This window comes from Garra rufa, chromosome 21 (assembly GCF_049309525.1).
Source record: "Garra rufa chromosome 21, GarRuf1.0, whole genome shotgun sequence".
In the NCBI taxonomy this organism is placed as follows: Eukaryota; Metazoa; Chordata; class Actinopteri; order Cypriniformes; family Cyprinidae; genus Garra; species Garra rufa.
The window spans coordinates 33,893,978-33,921,569 of record NC_133381.1 but is presented as its reverse complement, the minus strand read 5'-3'; the positions used below and the strand labels follow the sequence as shown (position 1 = coordinate 33,921,569).

The 27,592-nt window shown below is 37.5% G+C and overlaps 1 protein-coding gene across 1 annotated transcript in view; it reads right to left on the bottom strand.

Moving 5' to 3' along the window:
- Positions 1-27,592, bottom strand: part of LOC141295228 (unconventional myosin-VI) — a 102,084-nt gene that overhangs the window by 32,957 nt on the left and 41,535 nt on the right. The window contains exons 15-27 of the mRNA XM_073826441.1: positions 27,326-27,398; positions 26,070-26,197; positions 22,411-22,506; positions 21,972-22,142; positions 19,605-19,643; positions 18,289-18,382; positions 17,591-17,721; positions 14,559-14,636; positions 14,284-14,413; positions 14,047-14,137; positions 11,602-11,752; positions 8,253-8,461; positions 5,077-5,155 (exon numbers count right to left, since the gene is read on the bottom strand). Of these exons, the coding sequence (XP_073682542.1) occupies positions 5,077-5,155; positions 8,253-8,461; positions 11,602-11,752; positions 14,047-14,137; positions 14,284-14,413; positions 14,559-14,636; positions 17,591-17,721; positions 18,289-18,382; positions 19,605-19,643; positions 21,972-22,142; positions 22,411-22,506; positions 26,070-26,197; positions 27,326-27,398 (1,470 nt within the window). The remainder of the gene's footprint in view (positions 1-5,076; positions 5,156-8,252; positions 8,462-11,601; positions 11,753-14,046; positions 14,138-14,283; positions 14,414-14,558; positions 14,637-17,590; positions 17,722-18,288; positions 18,383-19,604; positions 19,644-21,971; positions 22,143-22,410; positions 22,507-26,069; positions 26,198-27,325; positions 27,399-27,592) is intronic.

Below are 27,592 nucleotides of genomic sequence, written 5' to 3'. Positions count from 1 at the left end.
TAGAAATCCTACTTTTTCAAACTCCTCCTTGACTGTTCTTCGGATTTTTACCAAATTTGACTCAGATGATCTTCAGACCATGCTAACAAAAAGTTATGGATTTCGTGTTAATAATCGAAACCGTTATCATTTAACGCATCTACAAATTGGCTGGGAAGATGCCAAAGTGCATCTCAAGCTGTGTCTCTGCAAAGCTTTGAGATATTTGCACCAAATTTTGTATGTGGCATTGTCACCTCACAGTGATTACACCACATCAATTTGGTAACAGCGCCACCTATTGGTCAAGAGTAATGAACCATTCATTAAAGGTGCAGTGTGTAGATTTTTGCGGCATCTAGTGGTGATGTTGTGAATTGCAACCAACGGCTCCGGTCCACCGCTCACCCCTCCCTTTACAGAAGCTACGGTGGCCCACACAGGATTAAGATGTCGTCGTTTTAGACAGTAAAGAGTAATGAGGTTTCTTTTAAAACGTAAATTAAGGAATTATATTTACTTAATAATTCAATAAAACGATGTTATTGTGAATATTACAGTTACTTGTTCATCATTGTGTCAGTGTTTTTCCGCTAGAACAACAGTGATGAAACGCGATCTGTAGAGCAGTTTGTCCGTTTAGGGCTACTGTAGAAACAATACGGCGACTTCCATGTGAGGGGACCCGCGGTGTATGTAGATATACACTGATAATTCTAAGGTAATAAAAACATAATGGTTCATTAAGTAAGGTCTTTATACACCCCTGAAAACATAGTTATGTATACTATATTGCATTTCTGTCTAGAGATCATCGTAAATATTACACATTGCACCTTTAACCATTAATTATGAAATTTCCAAAAATGCTAATAACTGTAGATAGCATTAGCCAATTGTAATTAAACTGGTCTCAAAATATTCCTTGGGTCATGCCGACAACAGAGATACCAATTATGGCACAGTTGGTCAATCTTCATGTCTGCCATTTTGGTTTATGTTGAAAACCTACTTTTTTTAACTAGTCCTAGACCATTCGTCCGCTTTTCACCAAAATCGAGTCAGATCATCTTCAGATGGTGCTGACAAAAAGTTACGGATTTCATGTTGATAGATGAAACCGTTTTCGTACAGCGCCTTTACAAATATTAGGCTTGATGCCAAAATGATTCTAAGGCTTTATCTCTGCAAAGCTTTGACATAATGACTTTGTCACCTCACACTAAACGCACTACATCGATTTGATAACAGCACCACCTGTTGGTCAAACATAATAAGCCGTTAAATCATATCAGTAGGCGTTCTACATCATTCTGGCTAAAATCGTCTTAAAATGGCTTCCTTTTACTCATTGTTGCAGTTGGTCTGCTGTTCCTGCCATCCTTAGCTCCTCATTTTCCCCTATGAGTGCCTGGCCCTGTAATTGCTGCTTGCAGCTATATTTTAATATAAAATAGTCATGTTAATAGAAAATGGCACAAACTAAATATATGTATAATTTTAAAATAAACTTTTGCACAGAGAAGGTACCTCAGAACAGAATAGAATATGAATAAAATAGACAATATTTAATAAATAAAATAAATAAATTGTTATAAAACAACAGAACATCTTAATATAAAATGGGGTAGACTGAAAAAAGATCAACCCGAATTTTGTCCTGGAATGGATGGAATAGAATAGAATAGAATAGAATAGAATAGAATAGAATAGAATAGAATAGAATAGAATAGAATGTTTAATAAATAATAGAGCAATTAAAGTATGACAGTGTTAATAAAAATAGGAAACAGAAGAAAAATAGAACAGGGAAGGTGTCTCAGAACAGAAAATAGAATCTAAATAAAAATATAGCTGCAAGCAGCAATTACAGGGCCAAGCATTCAAAGGGCAAAATGAGGAGCTAAGGATGGCAAGAACAGCAGACCAACTGCAACAATAAGTAAAAAGAAGCCATTTGAGGATGATTTTAGTCAAAATGACAGAAAAATGATGTAGAACGCCTACTGATATGATTTAATGGCTTATTAGGTTTGACCAACAGGTGGCGCTGTTATCAAATCGATGTGGTGTGTTTAGTGTGAGGTGACAAACGTACACACAAAGTTTGGTGTCATTATGTCAAAGTTTTCCAAAGATATAGCCTTAGAGTCATTTTCACATCAAGCCTAAAATTTATAGAGGCGCTGTACGAAAACGGTTTCATCTATCAACATGAAATCCATAACCTTTTGTCAGCACAGTCTGAAGATGATCTGACTCGATTTTGGTGAAAATCAGACGAATGGTCTAGGACTAGTTCGAAAAAGTAGGTTTTCAACATAGATCAAAATGGCGGACAGGAAGTTTGGCCAACTGTGCCATAATTGGTATCCATGTTGTCGGCATGACCCAAGGAATATTTTGAGACCAGTTTCATTACAATAGGCTAATCTACAGTTATTAGCATTTTTGATCATTTTAAAACTAACGGTTAATGAATGGTTCATTACTCTTGACCAATAGGTGGCTGTTACCAAATTGATGTGGTGTCATCAGTGTGAGGTGGTAATGCCTCATACCAAATTTGGTGCAAATATCTCAAAGCTTTGCAGAGATAAAGCTTCCGATGCGCTTTGGCATCTTTCCAGCAAATTCGTTGATGCGTTAAATGAAAACGGTTTGGAATATCGACACAAAATCCATAACTTTTTGTCAGCATGGTCTGAAGATGATCCGAGTCAAATTTGGTGAAAATCTGACTAACGGTCTAGGACGAGTTCGAAAAAGTAGGTTTTCTCCATTAATCAAAATGGCGAACATAAAGTTAGGCCAATTTTGGCATAATTGGTATCAATGTTCTCGGCCTGACCCAAGGAATATTTTGAGATCACTTTTATTACAATAAGCCATTTTTTTCAGAAGTTATTAGCATTTTTAGAAATTTCGTTATAACTTTTGACCACAAGGTGGCGCTGGCCCCAAAATTTGTATGTACATTCAGGGCATGGTGCCGAACATTTTTGTAATTATTGTCGAAACGATACGCTAATCCGTTCTCAAGATACAGCATTTTAAAGCTAAATTCAAAATGGCCGACACCCAAAACGGCTGACATGGGAAAATTGGACATGGTTCGACTCGGCATGCACCTCCAAATCTAACAAGACCAGTTTTGAGATTTTTGGTCAAACCACTGAGAAGTTATAAGCAAAAATAGCCATTTTACATATCTCCTGACCACTAGGTGGCACTGTGACGAAACACTGCAGGTAGCCTCAGGTCATGCTTGTTATAACACACACCAAGTTTGGTCTCAATATTCCAAAGCGTTGCGGAGATATGGCCTCACATAATAATAATAATAATAATAATTCGTTACATTTATATAGCGCTTTTCTAGGCACTCAAAGCGCTTTACAGTGTCAGGGGTATCTCCTCATCCACCACCAGTGTGCAGCATCCACCTGGATGATGCGACGGCAGCCATAGTGCGCCAGAACGCCCACCACACACCAGCTTACTGGTGGATAGGAGACCGAGTGATGAAGCCAATTGGAATATGGGGATGATTCGGAGGCCATGATGGTCAGAGGCCAATGGGCAAATTTGGCCAGGATGCCGAGGTCACACCTCTACTCTTTTCGAAAGACATCCTGGGATTTTTTTAATGACCACAGAGAGTCAGGACCTCGGTTTAACGTCTCATCCGAAGGACGGTGCTTTTTAGCAGTATAGTGTCCCCGTCACTATACTGGGGTGCTAGGACCCACACAGACCTCAGGGTGAGCACCCCCTGCTGGCCTCACTAGCACCTCTTCCAGCAGCAACCTAGTTTCCCCAGGAGGTCTCCCATCCAGGTACTGACCAAGCTCAACCCTGCTTAGCTTCAGTGGGCAACCAGTCTTGGGCTACAGGGTGATATGGCTGCTGGTTCACATCCATTTTTGCGCGCTTTTCGTAGAATTAATTAGCGCGTTATTCGAGAACAGGTTGTCCAATCAACTTAAATTCCATAACTCATAGCCAGCATGGTCTGAAGATGATCTGAGCCAATTTTGGTGAAAATCGGACAAACCATCTAGGACGAGTTCGAAAAAGTAGGTTTTACAAACAATTAATTATAGAAAAAAAACTAATCCCTACGATTTTTGAATTTTGGTGTTCATTCGACTCGGCATGACCCAAGGATTCAGAGAAAATTGGAATTTTGAATTTTCTGGCTTACGGTTCAAAAGTTATTAGCAAAAAAGAAAGTGAAATTTCCGACAAGTGGTGGCGATAGAGAGTTTGAGTTAGAGACTCCAAACCAGCTATGGTTAATGTTGGTACTGTCTTCTAACAGTGTGCAAAATTATACAACTTTCCCGCAAGCGGTTCTATGGGCTGCCATAGACTTGCGGCGGAAGAGGAAGAAGAAGAATAATAACACCAACGGATACAATAGGCGCCATCGCACCTTCGGTGCTTGGCCCCTAATAATAAAGAATTGGGGGTGGATTGAAAATAGTTCTAACAGGATTTAGCCCTGGAATAAAATAAAGTACAATAAAAAATTAAATAAAATAAAATAAAATGTTTTAATAAATAATAGAGCATTTAAAATGGAATAGTGTTAATAAAAATGGCACAGAAGAAAGACAGAACTGGGAAGGTGCCTCAAAACAGAAAACAGAATCAGAAAATAGAAAAAACAGGATTTAGCCCTAGAATAGAATATAATAGAATAGAATAGAATAGAAGCCTTTGAAGAGTGTGCAACAATTTTGGGCCAGTATGGGCACAAAGCGTCTCTGCAGGGTGATGCATCTAGAAGGAGTAGCGCAAGGGAAGTCAGCCAAGCCCCCAAACACAGCATCACCATCGGGAGAGAGGGGACATAGAACTTTCACTCCGCAGACGCAGCATAATCCAGCCCCAGGAGGTAGGCAGAGGCTGATGAATAAACCCACAGGCCGCTGTGGCAGCTCAATACAGTCATGATTATGCCTGCAGAACAGCCAGTCCCGGCCAGCTCTGAACATGCCAGCGTGAGACGGAGTGGGCATTTGGTTTGCCGAAGGAGGCGGCGGAGGAGAGGAATCAATACACAGAGGGAGCGCGTATACACATACACACCTGCATGACTCGCTCTTCCTCTTCTCTTTTCTTTCTCTCCTCTTCCTCCTGTTTCCTCTTCTGCTCCATCTCGGATTTCCTGATGGGAGAGAGATCGAGGGTGGACCGTTAATGAGTTATTCCGGCCTGCGGGAGAATTATTCCTCCTGATCAATGACCCACAGGAAGGGACGTGAAAACACCCACAGCTGGATTCACAACTGTCACAAAGAGAAACGTGGACTGCATCTCATCTTTGTAGTTCAAGCGAGCCCCTTCAATAGCAGCTGAAATTGAATAGTGCGAGATCTAGCATTGTTGGAGAGTGTTGTTACCAAGTGTTAGTATTTTCATATCAAAAGATCTATACACAGTCAGGTCCATATATATTTGGACACTGACACACTTTTCATAATTTCGGCTCTGTATGCCACTAGAATAGTTTTAAAATGATACAATCAAAATGAAATTGAAGTGCAGACTTTAAGCTTTAATTCAAGGGGCTGAACAAAAATATAACATAAAATGCTAAGGAATTACAACCATTTTTATACACAGACCCCCCATTTTCAGGGGCTCAAAAGTAATTGGACAAATAAATATAATCATAAACAAAATGTTCATTTTTAATATTTTGTTGAGAATCCTTTGCAGGCAATGACTGTCTTAAGTCTGGAACTCATGGACATTAATGAGTTACACAGGTCTGTTACACAGGTCACAAACTGCAAACAAAATCTGTTGCGTCTTTCTTTGTATTTTGTTGATCATGCATGTGGGTATTGATATATGCATCCCTGCCAAACCTTAGACCTTGAAAAAAGGGAGATTTCTTAAAAAATAAACATGAGGGGCGTGATAGAGGGGTACAGTGGGTCCAAAAGTCTTAAAGCACTAGTTGTTGTAGTTGTCTCCCCTTTGTATGTCCCTCTCTGCTTTAATGCTTTGCTTTAGCTGACATGAACAAAACTGAAAGGTCATCTTATAGTGTATGTTTCTATGTAAATATATAGTTTAACACTTTTTTTTGGTCCTGTAATGGCAAATCTGTTCAGCAGCCATTACTAGTCTTCATTAGCCCCTTTCACACATACAATCTTTACTGGTAAATTACCGGTAAATTACAGTTAATAGATCATGTGTGAAAAGGACCTTTTCAAAAATACCGGTAAATTCGTTCCGGCAATTTACTAGTAAGGGCAGTTGTAACATTACCAGTAAATTGCCGGAATGATGCTGTGTGTGAACGCAGAATGAAGATTACAGGTAAGACCACATAGAATACACTAATGAATAAAGTCGACTTTGGTTCAAATTGGCCAACCATAGCGTTCTTATGGTGATGACGTTATTACTCTCAGCTGTTTACAAAGCTCCACTGCTTTTTTAAATTCGCTTTTCTAAATATGCGCTTGATTGATATCTTTGACCATTGCGTCTTGTCTCGCAGCTGTTTTAAGTGTTGCGCTCAAGACCCAGCCTTCTTTCTCATTTATCAGCGCTGCAGCTCTTCAGTTGGATACTATTAATGCATGTCTCTGGTTTATAAGAGCAAAATCAAGTTCTGTTTGATCATTGCCTTTTGCATTTCACTCATACTTTGTTGCCAAATTAGACAGATAGTGAATCTAAAGTGCTTTTGCTGATATTACAGAATATACCGGCATTTTGATGCTGTTGTGTGCTAAAAAGCCAGAACGCCGTTGCCTGTGTCTGTGAACAGCATTTTTCTGTATTTAACGGTAAAGTCATACTGGTAATTTTATGGCAATTTACCAGGATTGCTGTGTGAAAGGGGCTATTGTCACTAAAAATCATTAGAAAATGTTTTAATATGTTAATTTGGTGCACAAGGAACAATCTTTATTATTATCAATGATAAGCTCTGTAATATTTTTGTGTAAAATGAAAATATTTAATGTGTCCTTGTTAAATAAAATATTGGTTTTTTTTGTAATTTTTAAGAGTTTACATACAAATACATTTAGAAAATTAAAAATTAAGAAGTTTTGACATATAGTCACAATTTTGACTTTTTTCTCAGAATTGAGAGATATAAATTTGCAATTGTGTGTTATAAAGTCAGAATTGCAAGATATAAACTTGCAATTGCGAGTTATAAAATATAAAGTTTTGAGATATAGTCACAACTCTTGACTTTTTTTTTCTCAGAATTGCGAGTCATAAAGTCCAATTTTGAAAGGAAAAAGACTGATATAAAAGATTGACTTAACTTGCAGTTCTGAGGAAAAAAAAGTCACAGCTCTGAGATAGAAACTCAAAATTCTGAGAAAGAAAAAATAATTGTGATTTAATATTTTGCAATTCTGACTTTATAACTGCAATTACGCCTTTGTTTTATTTTTATTCAGTGGCAAAAAAAGGGCTTCCATAGTAATGCTACTGTAAACAAAAGTTAGTTTTAAAAGCTTGTATTGCAATCTGGCCAGGAAACAAAGATTTTTTTTTTTTTTTTAAGTTCCTTATGTAGAGAGTGCAAATAACTTAAGGGTAATGTTGTTCATGTGCGTCGACTGGAGTTATACAGCAAATGGTAATGGTATATATATTATTAATATATTATATACTATACTATTCTATATATAGTTATATTACATAATATTGTTATGTAGCATTATAATTAAAAGCTTGCATATGGTGCTTTTAGTATAAACAGAGCAGCAACTGCTTACAATGCGTGATCTAATCATATTTACGTTCCATAAAACCTCATGAGACAATAAAACAAATGTCTGACCTGCTCCTTAAATGACAAGTGTGCGATGAGCTTATAAACAATTTAGGAATGTGTAAATTCATAAATAATTAAATCCAGATTATTTAGTAACCCATGAGGGTCCCAAGGTTGCAAGGCCTGCACCAAACATAAAACAAGCAGCATAAAAGTTGCTGTTGTGGCGTATCAAGTGTGGAACTAAATATTCTTTGACAAGACTATAAACATAGAAATATCATCATGGCCTGATTCGTGAAACGATGACAGATGCTGTCCATGACAGCAGGCTCTGGAGAATGCATAAGAGATAGCAGGTCAAGCCGAACCCTCCAGTGATGTATTAATCTCTCTGCCAATCCCCTCCCACGCCCTTTTTTCAGCTCCTGTTCTTCTTTCAAATGTGCTGGGACTGTGACCTAATGTACGGTTCATCCTATTCAAAAGTTGCGACGTGACTCACATGCGGCGGTCTTCTTCCTCCTGTTGGCGTAACTGCTCCTCTTCTTCACGTCTCTTGCGCTCTCTCTCCATCTCCTCCTGGATGCGCTTGAGTCTCTCCGTCTCCTCCTGCTCCTGCTTCTTCTTCTGCATTGAGGACAGGAGCTGTTCCGAGCGTTTCACCAGGCCCTCATACTCCTGGTCGATCTCCTTACGGCTCATCACCGTAGACTGACAGTAAAGTCAAAAAGAGAGTGTTAAAATGGATTTGATTTCACTTATTTGGCTATATTTTAGTTATCATGTCTGCTTTGCTGTATGAATGAAAATAAACTAAATTAAATTTTTAAAGGGCAGTGTTTTAAAATCAATTATTAAAACTGGTAACTAATCTTTTTGAGCAATTCATTAAAAGAACTGGCTCATAAGAGTAATTTGTTTTAATCAGGCAACACTGGTTACGCTTTATGTTTTTCAGTCACTAAAAAGAAGAGGCTCTTATTCAGACTACACTTGGTTGAGTTGTATGCTGAGCTCAATAGAAAAACCTGTGTGACTTCCTTTCTTCTGTGAAACACAGAATGAGAGCTTCAGCTTTCAGTACAATAAATGATTATTTATACCGCCAAGCTCCAAAAATGGCAAAAAGCTCCATTAAAGTATCTTAAAAGTGTTCTACACAACTGACTTTACAACAATGACAGTGATTACTTAAACACAACCACAGTTTTACAAGAGCGAGCCAGCTTGCTCACTGATGCGCAATATGCTTTTGGAAAAAATTAGCTGAGGAATGAATTCTGTATCAGATGGAGGCCGTCCATCTCTCTCTCTCATAATACTCTATGTAATACAGATTGCTACAATAAGCATTTAATGAAACAACTCAACATTTCTTCGATACTAGTTCTAAAGTGACATTTTCAAATTAGTAACAGAGGCTTGGGCTCAGCTGTTTAACTGTCAAACTAAGGTTTGAATCTGTGGCGGAAGGAAGCAGTTTTGCACAGAAGAGGGTTTTTAAAGACAAACTTTTAAAAGTCAAGCTGTTGTATAAACGCAACATCACATATTGCTCATTTACAGTTAAAGTCAAAAGTTTACATACACCTTGCAGAATCTGCAAAATGTCAATTATTTTATAGTCCACAAGAGAAAATAATAGTTGAATTTATAAAAATGACCCTGATTCTTAATGCTGTGTTGTTACCTGAATGATCCACAGCTTCTTCACAGTTTATTTGTTTAGTGATAATTGTTCATGAGTGCCTTGTTTGTCATGAACAGTTAAACTGCCCACTGTTCTTTAAAAAAATTCTTCAGGTCCCACAAATTTGGTTTTTCAGCATTTTTGTGTATTTGAACCCTTTTAAACAATGACTGACACTGAAGACACCTGATGGACTCATATGCAACTATTACAGAAAGTTCAAATGCTGATGCTTCAGAAGGAAACACAATGCATTAAGAGCCAGAGGGTGAAAACTTTTAAAATTTGAAGATCAGGGACATTTTGGGAAACATATAAGCTATCTTCTGTAGCGTCTAACTTAAAGAAAAAAAAAATGATTTAGGCTAACTAAGTGTACCCATATTCATTCTGTTCAAAAGTTTACACCCCTGCCTCTTAATGTATTGTGTTTTCCTTCTGGAGGATCAGTAAAGGTGTGAACCTTCTGTCATAGTTGCATACGAGTCCCTCAGTTGTCCTCAGTGTGAAAAGATGGATCTCAAAATCATCCAGTCATTGGAAAGAATTTGTGGGACCTGAAGGATTTTTCTGAAGACTAGCAGGCAGTTTAACTGTTCAGGACAAACAAGGGACTCATGAACAACTATCACTAAACAAAAAAACACAGCCAAGTGAACCAAGTGTATGTAAACTTTTGAACGGTGTCATTTTTATAAATTCATCGATTATTTTCTCTTGTGGACTATATGTAAGCATCTTTTATCTGAAATATCTTATTCATGTCAGCACTACATAAAATATAGCATGCATTCTGTATGATCCCTCTTATTTTGAGAAAATAATTCACATTTTGCAGATTCTGCAAAGTGTACGTAAACTTTTGACTTCAACTGTATATACTTTTTAAAGCTCGACAGAATAAATCACAACCAACTTTTGCTGTATGGAAAACAAAAGCTTGCACATTCACTCCAAGTATCTCCCTTTGTAATAATAAAACGCCGGAATAGGGTGAGTCAATGCTGACAAACAATGACAGGACAGGCCACTCGGTTGCACTCTACAGTAGCTTTTCCTCCTGTGCTTCATTAAACAAATTTGAAGAAGATTTGCAAAAAATGTCAGCAACTCAGTGGTTACTCGTCAGCTCGGCAACAGCGGTAACGCTGGGCCACATGCACCGCGGTTGTATTAATATCCTGCAGATATTCATTAAACCTGGATGTGGATTTGGTGCCATCTGGCAGAGCACCAGAGGAGCTTGGAGGGGTGCAAGCATTGTGGATGATCATTGTACCGCAGAGGGGTGGGGACTCAATGACAGGGTCCGTCTCACCCCCTAACGCTAGACGGGTTAGCGCTAGTGTGTTGAATGACAGCCATTGACACAATCTACGTTATTAGCCAGGGAGGCCACAGTAATCTCCAGTCCAGATGGTAAGGTAATAGGAGGCATTGCCAATCAAAAACCAGATGCTAATCAAAACGTGCTATGCTAATAACAAAGAGGGCTATAGCGGGTGCAGAAGTGCAGAGCGCATCTCATTTAGAGGGAGGAACGGAATGTTCAGGTAGAAAAGTTTCAGCTGCGGTGCCAGCTATCTATCAGGGAGAGGGCGCAATGTCTCTCGAGCTCCCTGTCAATAATGCACTCCGAGTCTGACAGATGAGGTTGGGCTCCACGTAGAGAATACAACAATGCATACGCTGCATTCAATCAGCCGCAGCTGAAAGTTCGGAGGAAGGCAAGAAATCAACACTAGAAACGGCATAATGCGGCAAAGCCTTGAAAATCGACTTGACAGCGTGTGGTGCGAATGTCAATGATGATCTGCAGACAGAAATCTCATTGTCGACTGTCGATTTGCATACTTTGTATTTATTTACTCTGCTGTTGAGTGCTAGATTTTCTGCTGAATGAGATGAAAAGCTTCTGCTCTCTTTCTCCAGGCCCTAAAAAGAGAGACACTCGAAGCTGGCAGACAATTCTAGCCACAGCTTTAGTCCGCCTTCATCAGGACATGGAAAAACACACACCTGTTGAATTATGCATGGAAACCGATACACGACGGCAGACTAAGAAAAGAGCTACACCGCGTAACATCATTGTGCTTTGTAAGCTGGAGGAGGTGAAAGGGGGTTTGTCAACCTTGGGCGCTTGTCCAGTGGAAAACCTCACCTTGATCTTGGCCATGAGGGCGTCGGTGGAGGACGCCAGTTCCTCGACCTGTTTGCTCATTTCTGGTTTTCCCTCTTTGAGGCCATTCACAGCTTCGGTAAATTTCTCCATCCTATTTTTCAAATTTTTCACCTTCACCATGCCATCAATGCTGCCATGAGAACAGAGACAATAGTGCTTACTTTTATGTCTAGTTCATTACTTTATTCAAAAATACATCATTTATACACCTCTTTAATGATCTTCTATATTAGATCTCATTTTGGGTCATTTTTGAGAGGCAAAAATTAAAAATTGAAAACAAGATGTTGACGAGTTTATTTCTTCATTGGAACATATTTGGAAAATGTAGCATTACATGCAGTGAATGGGTGCTGTCAGAATGAGAATCCAAACAGCTGATAAAAGCATCACAATAATCCACAAGTAATGCACACAGTTCCAGTTCTTAAGGGTTTTGTTCACCCAAAAATAAAAGATAGCCCATGATTTACTCACCCTCAAGACATCCTAGGTGTATATGACTTTATTCTTTCAGACAAATCCAATCAGAGTTATATTAAAAATTGTCCTAGCTCTTCCAAGCTTTATAATGGCAGTGGGTGGATGTTTCTGTTCAATAGTCCAAAAGAAGTCCAATAAAGCGCATGCATTTATAATAAAAAGTGCTCTACACGGCTCCAGGGGGTGAATGAAGGCCTCCTATAGCGAATCAATGCCTTTTCGTAAGAAAAATATCCATATTTAAAACGTAATAATTGCTTTTCTCTAGATTGTGCTAACTGTCATGCTCCGGGTAGATGACGTAGCACTGTTTCCCCTAGGTTTACAGCTTTGGGGGCGGTGGGGGGTGCCAGTAGCCAACGGTACTTTTTTTTTTAATTTAGTTTGTTTAATAAAACAAATCTACTTCTTATTTTACTTCTAATTCGTGACCTTTGTTTTGCTCTCTCCTCTCCACTTCCGCATTTGTCTCTTCTCAGCGGCACATTCGCAAAGGATACATTCTACGTCATCCGCCTAGGAACAACTTCAGTGTACGACAGCTAGCGCAAACTAGAGAAAAGTGATTATTATGGATATGGATAAATATGGAGTGTGGACAACTTTTTTATCATGGATGGATGCACTTTTTTGGACTTCTTTTGGACTTGTTGAACAGAAACTCCAACCCCCTGCTCTTATAAAGCTTATAAGAGCTAGGACACTTTTTAATATAACACTGATTGGATTCAACTGAAAGAAAAAAGTCATATACACCTAGAATGGCTTGAGGGTTAGTAAATCATGGACTAATCTTCATTTTTGGGTGAACTAACCCTTTAAATTTACATCTTGAGTGTAATGCAGTGTGTTTGCAATAAACAAATCCATCATTAAGGCTTTATAACAAGTCCATAATACCATTTCCTGCAGTGAAAACTGTATCCCCTGTCATACTCTCACATCAAAATCCATCAACATATGTGACCATGGACCAGAAAACCAGTCAGCAACATGAATATATTTGTTGCAATAATCAAAATTATTGATTTTTCTTAAATGCCAAAAATCATTAGGATATTAACTAAAGATCATGTTCCATGAAGATATTTTGTAAATTTCCAACTATAAATATATCAAAACCTAAGTTTGGATTAGTAATATACAGTACATTGCAAAGAACTTCATTTGGACAACTTTAAAAGGCGATTTTCTTAATATTTCGATTTTTTTACATCCTCAGATTCCAGACTTCCGAATAGTCTCAACCAAATATTGCCCTAACCTAACAAACCACACATCAATGAAAAGCTCATTTATTCAGCTTTCAGATGGTGGATAGATCTCAAATAAATAAAAAAAAATACACTTATGACTTTGTAGTCTTTGTTTTTATGGTCCAAGGTCACATTTTTGTTTAAAACTGTTTGGACTGTTTTTACTTGTAAACAGTGCTTGATCTGAGCATATTTTTCTCCTGATTCACCACATATTTACAGCAGAAGATCCACTGGTGTGCAAGTGATGTAATGCTCAACTTCTCCAAATCTGTTTTGATGAACAAACAGAAACTCATCTACTCATCTTAGATGGCCTGAGGGTGAGTAAACTTTCAGCAAATGTTCATTTATGGTTAAACTGTTCCTTTAAGATTGTTTCAAGGTAATAAAAATATGACTTTTCTTGGAAAAAAAAGTATAAAAGGTTTTCAAAACCATAAGAAACAAACACGAATACAAAAATACAATGTTAAACTAGATTTTTAAAAGCTTTTTCCATTTCATTGATCCAATACGCAATTCTGATTTGTCACTGACAGCTTTTCAAAAACACCAAATAGATGCGAGCAACACAGTGACACCACACTGACATAAGTGTTGGAAAACAGATCCTCACACTGAGTTTGCAATGCATGAGAAATCACGGTCACTAATGGAGGCATGCTGGTGCGTGTGTACATACCGAGGCTTGTGTCTTCTTTTGCATAGCCACATGCGAACGGTCTTCTGAATCTTGATGCAGGCACTGGCCCTGAAGCTCATTTTGTTCCTCACTGTGGCAAGAAAAAGAAAGAGGAAGAAGATGCTTACTCATCAACAGCATCAAACTGTAAAACCGCAAAGGTGAATGGGAGGGCGTGGGATGCTTCTAATTGCTTTTGTAAAAGGCAGTTTATTGAGGTTATGAAGGGTGACGTACATTTAATAACTGACAGTGTGCACCACTGGACCTTTTTCCAGCGGCTGCACACCAGCCACTTATTGACCCGTTTTACAAGCTCGGCCAGGTGCTCCGGATCAGACTTCATGATCTGGTCAAATTCTGCAAACTGAGGCAAACACAGAAACACGTTGAGATTTATACAGCTGCATTTATGAGGTCCTCATGTGCGCTAGGTTAATGAAACAGTATAGTGGTTTTAACAATCTTGTATTATTTCAACCCTCATGCGAAATATTAGAAGGATTTATCACCTTCCCCGGGCGGAAGAAAACCCTGGTCAAGCCAAACTTGTAATCGTTCTCGTTGAGGCCAAGTGCTTTAAACAGAGCCTGCAGAAGGAGACAGGAGACAATAGAATCAGACAGTGACTGTGTACTTATTAAATGTCCAGCAGAGACAAACAAGCTCTTTTGGGTGTTACATTTGATGTTTTTATGGCTTGGAAACTTAAACATTTGGTTTTCGTGCAGTTTTGAACATAACTGCCAGAATGACTTGTGAGTTAGACTCAGAATAATTTGAAAGCAATAAGCAAGTCAGTAATGTTTTCCGACTTCTGCCACTTCACAGCTGAAGTGTTTATGAAGTTTGTAGCTGTCAAAAAGTTATTATTTGCAGATGGTATCGCAAATGAAAAACAAATTGTTGTAAACAGTATTTTACAGGGACAAAATAACATTTATAAAACAAATATGCTTCTAAAATAGTCAAAATCCAAACTAAAGAGCTTATTTGTTCTTTTCTAAGTAACACATTTCTAAGAATTTTAAACTAGACTTTTATTCAGGATTTCTACAGATATGAACAAGTGAAATTTAAGACTTTTTAAAGGAGTAGTTCACTTCCAGACAACAAACAAAAATTTACAGATAATGTACTCACCCCCTTGCCATCCAAGCTGTTTGTGTCTTTCTTTCTTCAGTCGTAAAGAAATTATGTTTTTTGAGGAAAAAGGATTTTTCTCCATATAATGGACTTCTATGGTGCCCTGGAGTTTGAATCTAGCAAACTATCGGTTATTTTCGAAAAATATGTACAGTTTATATACTTTTTAACCTCAAACGCTCATCTTGTTCTAGCTCTACATCAAATCTGTATATTCCGGTTCATGACAGTTAGGGTATGTCAAAAAACGCCCATCTCATTTCTCCTCTAACTTCACAATCATCCTACATAGCTGTTTTATCTTTTTTGTAAAGGGCGTTTGACCTTCTTTGCATGTTGCATGTAAACACTGGGTCGGTACTTCTGCAGTGATAAAGGACAATTTTGAAGTTGGAAGAGAAAATAAGATGAGAGTTTTTCAACATACCCTAACTGTCACGAACTGGAATACACAGAGTTCACACAGAGCTAGACAAAATGAGCATTTGAGGTTAAAAGTATTTAATTGTAATTTTAAAAGACAATAACTGATCGTTTCGCTACATAAGAGCCTTCTTCCTCAGCTGGGATCATTTAGAGCCCTTTAAAGCTGCATTTAAACTGCATTTTGAAAGTTCAAACTCAGGGGCACCATAGAAGTCCATTATATGGAGAGAAATCCTGAAATGTTTTCTTCTAAAAACATAATTTCTTTACGACTGAAGAAAAAAAAAAAGACATGAACATCTTGGATGATATGTGGGTGAGTACATTATCTGTAAATTTCTGTTTTGTAAGTGAACTGGTCCTTTAAGACCTTTTTAATACCACCTTATATGAAATTTAAGACCTAAACCTGTAATGGAAATGCACATTATATTACATACATACAGTTTATGTATGTATTTAATGTGTTTAATGTAAAAAGAAAACTAAATTTCAAAACTAAAGTGACATTTGATAACTATTACTATGTCATTTGATATTTATTACAACAATATACAGTGAACTTTCCATATCAGCAGAAAATATTGAACACAATTTTTTTTAAGCAATATTTTCATCAGTGTTCAACAATCTGCATATTTTTTTATTTACCTTTATAAAGGCCTTTTTTAACCTTTTTAATGTACTGTATGCATTACCTTTCATTTCAAATTATTACTATTAAACAATAAATTCTATAGGGCTGTTACCAGGCAGAAAAATATAAATAATGTTATAAGATTAATGTTAAGTACATTTATGAATTTACAAACAAGAAATGTTTTGGGGAATCTTTGCTTTGTCTAATGGCTGTAAACAGTCATTAGGTCTGTTAGACTGAAGATATTTTTGCGGTAATGTGAACAAAAATATTAAATCTGAATTTAAGACATTTGAAGACTTTTTAAGGCCTTTTAATAGGAAAACATTATTTAAGACTTCTGCCACTTCGCAGCTGAAGTGTTTATGAAGTTTGTAGCTGTCAAAAAGTTATATTCTTTGCTGATGGCATCGCAAATGAAAAACAAATTGCTGTAAACAGTATTTTACGGGGACAAAATAACATGTATAAAACAAATGTGACCAAAAATATTTAAGACCCATTGAATCTGAATTTAACACATTTGAAGACTTTTTAAAGCCTTTTATTAGGAAAACATTATTTAACACATTTTAAGACTTTTTAGGGACCCACGGACACCCTGTCATTGATCCAAAACATGATTTAAATTTGTCACTGACAGCTTTTCAAAAAAAGCTAAAAAGAGGCAAACATTATGATCACACTGTAACAAAATCAATAATGTTTTGCAACTTATAACACTTTCCATCTATGTTTATGAAGTTTAAAGCTGTCAAAGAGTTATATTACAGTGGTAAAATTGCAAATGAAAAACATAAATTGTCTAAATAGCTTTTTGGGTTTTTGGGGAAAAACAACATATGCTTCAGTGAAAATCCAAAATAAAGGTCTAACAGAGACAGCATGAAAAAGCCCTTATTGTTAAACCTTGATTATACTCTAGAGCCTAGACGTTGCATTACATGCAGGCAGCGATCATCAGAATAAAGCCGTAATTTTTAAATAATTGCAATCAATCATTAATTGCAGCCTAATCATGTACTGTATTAGTGTGGAACCTAATTGTACATTTTATGATGAAGTAAATACTTTATATGTATGATTAAAACGCAATTTGACTTTCAAATGCATCTGTAACTACCAATGATAAACCACTATCATTTATCATGGAAATCAATGAGGGATTACTCCGTGCGTGCTTTGGCACATGGATATGAAAGGTCATATAGCCTTTTCTAAAAATAATCCAGCTAGCCACCATCTATCATATTAATCCGGATTATGTACACAAGAACATCAGGTGAACAACAGTAAGAATATTCATTTTAGATGCAAACAATAGAGGTTTACTTTGCAAAAGAGTCGAGGATCCAGCCTTGCGAGCTTGCTGGGCATGTACTGCTTGTACATGTTGTAAAGCTCGTGAAACGCAGCTCGGGAGGGGAAGCCACCCTGCATCAGGTCCAGCACTGATACCATGCCTGAGAGGAGAAGAGAAGTACAGATCATGCAGTCAGTGAAGATACAGGATTTGCTGCATTACAGCCTGGAGCTGAAGCATGAAGCAAGTTTGAAGGAAGATTCAACATCTTATTCTTTGTAATGTGCACTCAGCCTGTACTTGAATACTATATGTGCTTGCCTTTGACAGCAGAACTGAGAATAAACTAGGACACTTAGTACTTCCTTAGAACTAGTCAAAAAAGGTCTCAAGGAATGCTTTCGCCTATACTTTTCTTAAACCTCTTGCCTGAAAGTTTATTTCTAAAACTTTGCTAACAGCCTATAAAATGCAACAACAGCAACCCTCAAAACACTCTTGTGGTAACGCCACTTCCAAAAGATAATGAAAAATCAGTGGAGCTCACATTTAATATGGCCGCTCCATAGGCAATATCGGGATTTGTTTTAAAAGGGAGCTTGCGACTGATGAGCGCTGTGTATTTGTGATGGGTTTGCTTAAATTGAAATATTTGAAGCATTACCACAAGTGTTGTGAGATGAATGGGGAAGTGAAAAAAAATAAACCTATATAATTATATACATACCCGAGCACTGAAGCTGAGAAAGAATCTGAGCTCCTTCGAACTGGTGGCTCACCATCTTCAGATTAGGCTTCACACAACGGATAAAACTGGAGCCCTTCACAACACATACACATGGGAAATTATTATATTATTTATAGCTATGACATATTTGAGTTTTTTCTTTTTTGCTCAGCAAAAAATGCCGTAAAACAGTAATATTGAAAATATTATTGCAATTTAAAATCAGTTTTTTAATTTAAGTCATTTTAAAATGTAATTTATTCCTGTGATGGCAAAACTAAATTTTAAGCAGTCATTACTCAAGTCTTCAGTGTCACATGCTTCTTTAGAAATCATTTTTAATATGCTGATTTATTACTTTTTTTAATCAAGGTTGGAAACAGTTGTGCTGCTTATTAATTTTTTGGAACCTCTGGTTCTTTTTTCAAGATTCTTTGACGAAGAAAAGATAAAAACAACAGTATTTCTTCAAAATAGAAATCTTTGCTATTCACTTCTTATCAATTTAACACCTCCTTGGTGAATTAAAGTGAATAAAAGTATGAATCAGTTTAAAAAAAAAAGAAAGTGTACTGACCACAAACTTAGTTTATATTGTTACATTTCTATTTTAAATAAATTCTGTTCTTTTTAACTTTTTATTTATTAAAGAATCCTGAAAAAGTATCACATGTTCCAACAAAATATTAAGCAGCAAAACAGTTTTCAACATTGATAATAAATCAGCATATTATAATAATTTCGGAAGGATCGTGTGACACTAAAGACTAGAGTATTGATGCTGAGAATTCATCACAGAAATAAATCACACTTTAAAATATATTCACATATTTCACAATATTCAATATTTTTTCTGTATTTTTGATCAAACAAATGCAGCCTTAATGAGCATAAGAAACTTCTTTAAAAAACATTAAAAATCTTACTGATCTATATGTATTTAAATTGCAGCAGCATTGACTTTTTTTTGTTTTATTAAATGCCAGCATTAAATAACTTAAGATGATAAAAAAATATGCATTAACTCATTTAATTAATTAATTTTTTGCATTATCAGTCTGTGAAAAGGATCCATACAGAATATTCTAGCCAAGAACGGCCTACTTAGACAGGAAGATCCCATCTCCCTGACATTCAAAGCAAACAAGCACATTTTGCTCATTTTAATGTGCCATTTACTAGTGCCATAAATCAGCAACTGTCACGTTGCATCATTTGCTGTGCCGCCTGGTTTGCGGCATGCATTAGACACACTCAGTAATAACCAAAACAAGTGGCCAACGTTTTTTAAAATGAATAAATAACACATTACTCACTGTACTGCGTAGCTTTTCCAGTAGAAGGTTCAGTTGGGTCTATGAAAGTTAATCAGAAATGAAATGTGAGAGTGAGTCCTGTAAATTTTAATTAAGAATATCCTTTCATTAAAACAAATCTGTTGACACACACAGTTGTAGAGTTGCGCTGCCATGCAAATGTTTTCACACGTTTTGACACATACAGAAAGTTAACAGACATGCATTATGCCAGTGACTGATCCAACTATGAAGATCTTTTCTACAAATTCAATATATAATGGTGAAAAATAACATGGTGATGAAAGTTCTCTTCCTTGTGTATGATTTCATGACAAACAACTACAACAGAGACCAAAAATGTAGCAGCCACATTCGCACAAAAACATGGCAATGGACCAAGTGGGTGATAGAGGTGGGAGGAAAAGGGTGGGAGCAAACTAAGATCTGCATTTGTTTATGAGGTTGCAGGTTACCCTGTGGTGCCAGCACTGAATATTTCAGCCAGGCTTACCCTACAAAAGCTTCAGTTTTTTTTCCTTGTTTCTCTTTACATATTTATTTCGGGCCCAGAACTTTTCACAGGGAAAGGCTGAAGAAACAGGAGAAGGTCTAAGAGAGGAGGATGGAGAAAGGGCAAAAGTTAGAAGGAAAGGAATTAGATCACCAGGTAAAAGGTAAAATGTCTTTTATGGTAGCTTTTAAAACCTACAGTGAGTAAAATAATTATTTGATCCCCTGCTGATTTTGTACATTTTCCCATGGAAATGATCAGTCTATAAGTGAGAGACAGAATAACAAAAAAAAAAAAAAAAAAAATGCATTTCAAAAAAAGTTATAAATTGATTTGCATTTTAATGAGTGAAATAGGTATTTTACCCCTTTGCAAAACATGACTTAGTACTTGATGGCAAAACCCTTTTTGGCAATCACAGATGTTTGAGGTCAGATGTTTCTTGTAGTTGGCCACCAGGTTTGCACACATTGTCCCACTCTTCTTTGCAGATCCTCTCATTCATTATGGTTTCGAGGCTGACGTTTGGCAACTCAAACCTTAAGCTCCCTCCACAGATTTTCTATGGGATTATGGTCTGAAGACTGGCTAGGCCACTCCAGGACCTTAATGTGCTTCTTCTTGAGCCACTCCTTTGTTGCCTTGGCCGTGTGTTTTGGGTCATTGTCATGCTGGAATACCCATCCACGACCCATTTTCAATAAGGGAAGGAGGTTCCCGCCAAGATTTGATGGTATGTGGCCCCGTCCATCGTCCCTTTGATGCAGTGTAGTTGTCCTGCCCCCTTAGCAGGAAAACATCCCCAAAGCATAATGTTTCCACCTCCATGTTTGACTCTGGGGATGTTGTTTTTGAGGTCATATGCAGCATTCATTTAGATGCACCTCTGAATCATTTAGATGTTCATTAACAAACTTCAGATGGGTCTGTATGTGCTTTCTTGAGCAGGGGGACCTTGCGGGCACTGCAGGATTTCAGTCCTTCATGGCGTAGTGTGCTACCAATTGTTCTCTTGGTGACTATGGTCCCAGCTGCCTTGAGATCATTGACAAGATCCTCCCGTGTAGTTCTGGGATGATTCCACACCTTTCTTATGATCATTGAAACTCCATGAGGTGAGACCTTGCATGAAGCCCCAGGCCAAGGGAGATTGACAGTTATTTTGTGTTTCTTTTACTTGCGAATAATCGCACCAACTGTTGTCACCTTCTCACCAAGCTACTTGGCGATGGTCTTGTAGCCCATTCCAGCCTTGTGTAAGTCTACAATCTTGTCCCTGACATCCTTGGACAGCTCTTTGATTTTGACCGTGCTGGAGAGTTTGGAATATGATTGATTGCTTCTGTGGACAGGTATTTTATACAGGTAACAAACTGAGATCTCAGCTTTTTATCTGTGTAAAAGACATCTGGGAGCCAGAAATCTTGCTGATTGATAGGGAATCAAATACTCATTTCACTCATTAAAATGCAAATCAATTTATAATTTTTTTAAAATGCATTTTTCTGGATTTTCTTTTTTTTTTTTTTGTTATTGTGTCTCTTACTGTTAAAGAAACCTACCATTATTATAGACTGATCATTTCTTTGCCAGTGGGCAAATGTACAATCAGCAGAGGATCAAATAATTATTTTCCCCACTGTACAACTACAAGAGGAACCAAAAGAAAACAACTTAATGAATATCTAGCCCCACAAAACAAAATCTGCATCGGTCCAAAGACAGAGCCTTGAGGAACTTCTAATCTGAGGAAAGCCTGTAATCTTGAAAGCTTAACTTTTTTTGTCATATCTTCAGGCCTGCTAACACCTTTGACAAAATGTGCTTCCTTGCTATCAGGAGAATAGAAATGTAAAGCTAAAGGACAGATTCACCTTGAATTTGTTTCCCACACTGATAAAGCTGAGTTTGCCAGCCTTCTGCTTTGAGTCCTTGGAATTGGAGCTGTTCTCAAAGAGATTCCGGACAAACTTGTCCTTCGACTCGCACACCAGGCTCTCCAAAGACATGTGGAGGGCGTCATTATTCTTCTCCACAAACTGGGTCTGCTCACACACATACACCATACACACACACACACACACACACACACACACATACAAAACCCACAGGGTATAGAAATAAACACAAAGTCAATCGCACAAAAAAACCAACAACTTTACCAAAGGGATTCCCCCAAGCCCCAGTTGTTTTTACAATGTGGCAGAAATTAATTAACTTATGTTAAACATTGTCACATTACAGAACTAAAACAATAAGATGGCTTCCATACATAAAAGGATTCAGAATGAACTGAGTGAATTGGGACCTTACAGTCTCGTAGCACACGGCGCCAGCAAAATGTCTTATCATGAAACCTTCATCGTCTCTCAGATTCCGGTGGATTGTAAGCTTTGACTTCCTGGGCACCTGAAAAATAACAGCCCACACAGAATTAAACTTTCAGCAAAATCCATCTTTGCAGCTTTTATGACTTCCTTCATATTTGGGTCTTGACATTGATGGAGCATCAGGGTGAAACACACAAAAAAACGTCAAGAAATGCCCAGGTCATCAAATCAAAAGAAATAAAGTAACAAATATAATTTCACATAAAGAAAACATAACCTAATTATGCATTGCAACACTGTATTTTCGTTAAACATGAGCACATTTCTTCTTCTCAAGTTTTAGTAGCCTAATATAATGCCAAAAGTAAGCATATTTGTAATTTATAGTTAGTTAATGCATTATTTAATTATAGCACTAAAACATGTTTATTGTAATAATGTGGAATAATTAAAGCACAATGGGGGAAAAATGCCTCCCTTAGGAACGGAATGAATATATTGCTAAATTGCAACATATTTACAAATGCATTAGCATACAAGATAATGATGCTTCAAATATATTATTAAGGGAAATTAATGGAAATAATTGCTAATTTAATTCTTATAATACAAAATTGAAAATCATGAAAAGGGGCCATCTTTCCCCACTACTGGGGTAAGATGACTCCCTATCTTGGGCAAAACTGCCCTCCTATGTAAACTTATCACAACTGTCATCTGATTTTTGCATAATATGTTAAATACATATGTGACCCTGGACCACAAAACCAGTCATAAGGATACATTTCTTGAAACTGAGTTTTAAACATCATCTGAAAGCTAAATAGATAAGCTATTGGTATGTGGTTTATTATGATAGGACAACATTTGGTCCAGATACGACTACTTGAAAATCTGGAATCAGAGGGTGCAAAAAAAATCTTAAAAAAAATTAGAAGAAAATATCACGTTTAAAGATGTCCAAATGAAGTTCTTAGCCATGCATCTTTCAAATCAAAAATTACATTTTGATATTTTTACTGCAGGAAATTCACTTAATATCTTCATGGAACACGATCTTTACTTAATAACCTAATGATTTTTGGCATATAAGAAAAATTGATAACTTTGAACCACACAATGTATTGTTGGCTTATGCTTAGAGCTGCACAATTAATCGTTAAAAGATCGCGATCTCGATTCGACCCCCCAAACGATCTTAATCCAGCATTTATACGATTCAGCCAATTATATTTTATTTATATTTTACAAAACTTTTGCTAGCCTAATTACTGCACAGACTGCTGTGAGCTGATGCAGTGACAGGTTAGCCGTTCTCTCCAACATTACATAACCATTTAAACTTCATCTTCACTTTATTACATTTAATAAAGATTTGAGATTTTAACCGTCAATCGCTCCCCGTCACTGACACTGCGCTCCGTTGAACTAGGAACCGGCCGTTTTTTTTCTCTCAACCAAACTCTGTTCCGGATCTGCACAAACTGCATTGCAGTTACTGGTGTGTGATATGACGATTTTTGATGTTGGACAATTAAAATGTCTTTACAATCTGCTTTTGAAGAAATATCCTATATTTGGTGCCACAGCGCACATTCTGTCAGATGCAATTCATGGCGGCTCTGTCTCAATGTACTGTCCAACACATCAGATCAGATGATAACTCAGCGACAGAATTCCACTCACAAAGGGGCATAATTTCCACTGGGGACACGCTTTTCAAAATCCTGTTTGTGTCCTCCCACTTTCAAATGGTTTTGTTAAAGTAATCTCTTGTATTGTAAAATCGCGCCGCGTCGCCGAGAGTTTCGCGCGATAGTTAAAACGAAACCAAAAGTAAAACACACACGCGCATTCAAAAGGAATTTTAATACCCTGCGTTTAGAGAGCGACTCCGAGCGCAAATTAGGCTACATAATATCTAGGCTGTTATTAGTATGTGTGCTATAATAAGTTGTGTAGATAGCTCTGTATCATGCTTAAAAAATTAGGTCTCTATTTGCACTTTGAATATTGAAAGAGTAGTACTTTGATCGTGCCAGATTTATGGACCAGCAGAGCAATGGAACCATATACGTGACCCTAGACCACAAAACCTTAATCTTAGTCTTAAGTAGCACGGGTATATTTGTAGCAATAGCCAAAAATACCATGTATAGGTCAAAATGATCGATTTTTCTTCTATGCCAAAAATCGTTAGCATATTAAGTAAAGATCATGTTCCATAAAGATATTTTGTAAATTTTCTACCATAAATATATAAAAACTTGATTTTTGATTAGTAATATGCATCGCTAAGATCTTCATTTGGACAACTTTAAAGGCAATTTTCTCAATATTTAGATTTTTTTGCACACTCAGACTCCAGGTTTTCAAATAGTTGTATCTCAGACAAACATTGTCCTATTTTAACAAACAATATATCAATGGAAAGCTTATTTACTCAGTGGTCCAAAGTACTTTTTTCGGATGAAAGCAAATTTTGAATGTCATTCGGAAATCAAGGTGCCAGAGTCTGGAGGAAGACTGGGGAGAGGGAAATGCCAAAATGCCTGAAGTCCAGTGTCAAGTACCCACAGTCAGTGATGGTCTGGGGTGCCATGTCAGCTGCTGGTGTTGGTCCACTGTGTTTTAATCAAGGGCAGGGTCAATGCAGCTAGCTATCAGGAGATTTGGGAGCACTTCATGCTTCCATCTGCTGAAAAGCTTTATGGAGATGAAGATTTCATTTTTCAGCACGACCTGGCACCTGCTCACAGTGCCAAAACCACTGGTAAATGGTTTACTGACCATGGTATTACTGTGCTCAATTGGCCTGCCAACTCTCCTGACCTGAACCCCATAGAGAATCTGTGGGATATTGTGAAGAGAAAGTTGAGAGACGCAAGACCCAACACTCTGGATGAGCTTAAGGCCGCTATCGAAGCATCCTGGGCCTCCATAACACCTCAGCAGTGCCACAGGCTGATTGCCTCCATGCCACGCCGCATTGAAGCAGTCATTTCTGCAAAAGGATTCCCGACCAAGTATTGAGTGCATAACTGAACATAATTATTTGAAGGTTGACTTTTTTTGTATTAAAAACACTTTTCTTTTATTGGTCGGATGAAATATGCTAATTTTTTGAGATAGGAATTTTGGGTTTTCATGAGCTGTATGCCAAAATCATCAATATTAAAACAATAAAAGGCTAGAACTACTTTCAAATGTCTGTAATGAATCTAAAATATATGAAAGTCTAATGTTTATCAGTACATTAGAGAAAATAATGAACTTTATCACAATATGCTAATTTTTTTAGAAGGACCTGTATATACACTTTAACAATAAAATCTAAATGAATTACATTTGCCCTCGAAATTCCGCAGATAGAATAAATTTCAAATATTGATGTTCAAGATGAATAAGAGCACAAGATTCAGTGACATGTACGGTTAATAAGAAAATTAAAGGTGGAGGGGCATCTTCCTCTATCTTCCTCTAAATATTAAGCTACTCTTTGACAATCTTTCAAGATATAATGAACCAAGGATAAACTATGAACTACTGAGGGCCTGTATGAAACTATCCCGCAGGATGGTAGTTCAAGCTTTTCATCGCTAAACTGTAGTGGCTGTGGAAAAGAAGCGAATCATTTCTTACAGTGAGACGGAAGTGATCTTTGTGCTTGCTGTGAACCGCCTCTGCAAAGTGCTGATCACTGGCCTGGGGAAGACGGTTCTCCTCATCCAGAATATCCAAGATACCCACCAGCTTTGCCTCGACCAGATCTGCAAAGCAAAGAGAAGTTGGGGACTGACGACAGAAACTTTTCATGTGAATGAATTCAAGCTGAATAGTAAATTAATATATTCAATCCCCCTCGCAGAAGGTATTATCCAAAGTGAAGTAGAACTCAGCAAGTTTAATGGGCGCATGCAAAGTCTGAAGGCACACATGGACCTTTTTGATAATCAGTGCGAAGGCTTCCGTCATATGCATAATTCATCTGAGACGCACAGGTGAGAGAGGTGCGGACGCAAGCGCAGTCATGTATTTGCATGAGCAGACACCAGAGTATAAATGTGAGGTGATTGATTAGGAGACATGCAGGGAAAGGACCTGCGAGTCCATTTGGAAGTCACAAGGACATGTGTTGCATCACTATCGAGAGAATTAGGAAAAGCAGAGCTGGCGGAAGGAAAGCGAGGCTTTCCCTTCGGAAAAGAAGTGACATCTGCGATGCAGGTGTTGTGTGCCTACTTTCTGCGCCGCATCAGATGCGAGATGTTATGTTAAGCCACCAGCATACTGTGCAAACTTACACAAGGCGAGGTGCTTTCTTTTCCAATGCATATGAGGAAGATCTTGAATAAGTCTTTAGGAGTTAAAATAAAAGATTAAAGGCATTGGTTCTGATACCTGAATTTGCATTCAGTGAACCGGGTGAAGATTTAACCGCGTGTCCTGAGATTGAACCGACTTTCTGTTTCTGACAGGGTGAGTTGGGTCAGACTGCACTGCTCAACCGGCATCAAAAAACTAAAACAGTGCAAGCTCTTCATCTTATCTCTTAAACCCTCTCCAGAGACTTCAAGAGTGGGAGAGTTTCCTCCCAGGATTCATTCCTGTGTTATCTCAGGCACCCAGCATGGATTTCTGCTGGAATATTCATCTCTGCCATGTTTTGTCGGGAGACTAACACACATGGCGATGTATACAAATAACTAGAACAGTTTTTGAAGGTGAACTTGAAGGTCACAATTTGAGACGAAATTACATTCACGCTGGGTTTAGAGTGCCTTTCCATGTGCGGAGGACTTCATTATATTTAAGGTGGCGTCTATGGGCCATAGTGCATCCCGTAATGAATGGAATGGAGGAAGGTCGTTGTTATTCACAGCCAAAGGGACACTGACCTATGCAGTCCTGATTATCAACATAATGAACTTCATTCACTCCGAGGCCTTCTCTCTGATACAGCTCTTGCTCCTGAGAAGAGAAAAAAAAAAAAAACACAACGCAAGATAAGAGTGCATCATTTTTGCTGAAAGTGGGAAAATGCTTATCTTATTCTGCTGGAACAAGAGCGTTGCAAAAGAAGTTAAACAGGAATCGTTAAATCGGAACTGTCGTGCGCTTGCAATGAAAGAAGAATATACATGAAATGGTTTCATGCGTCAGTT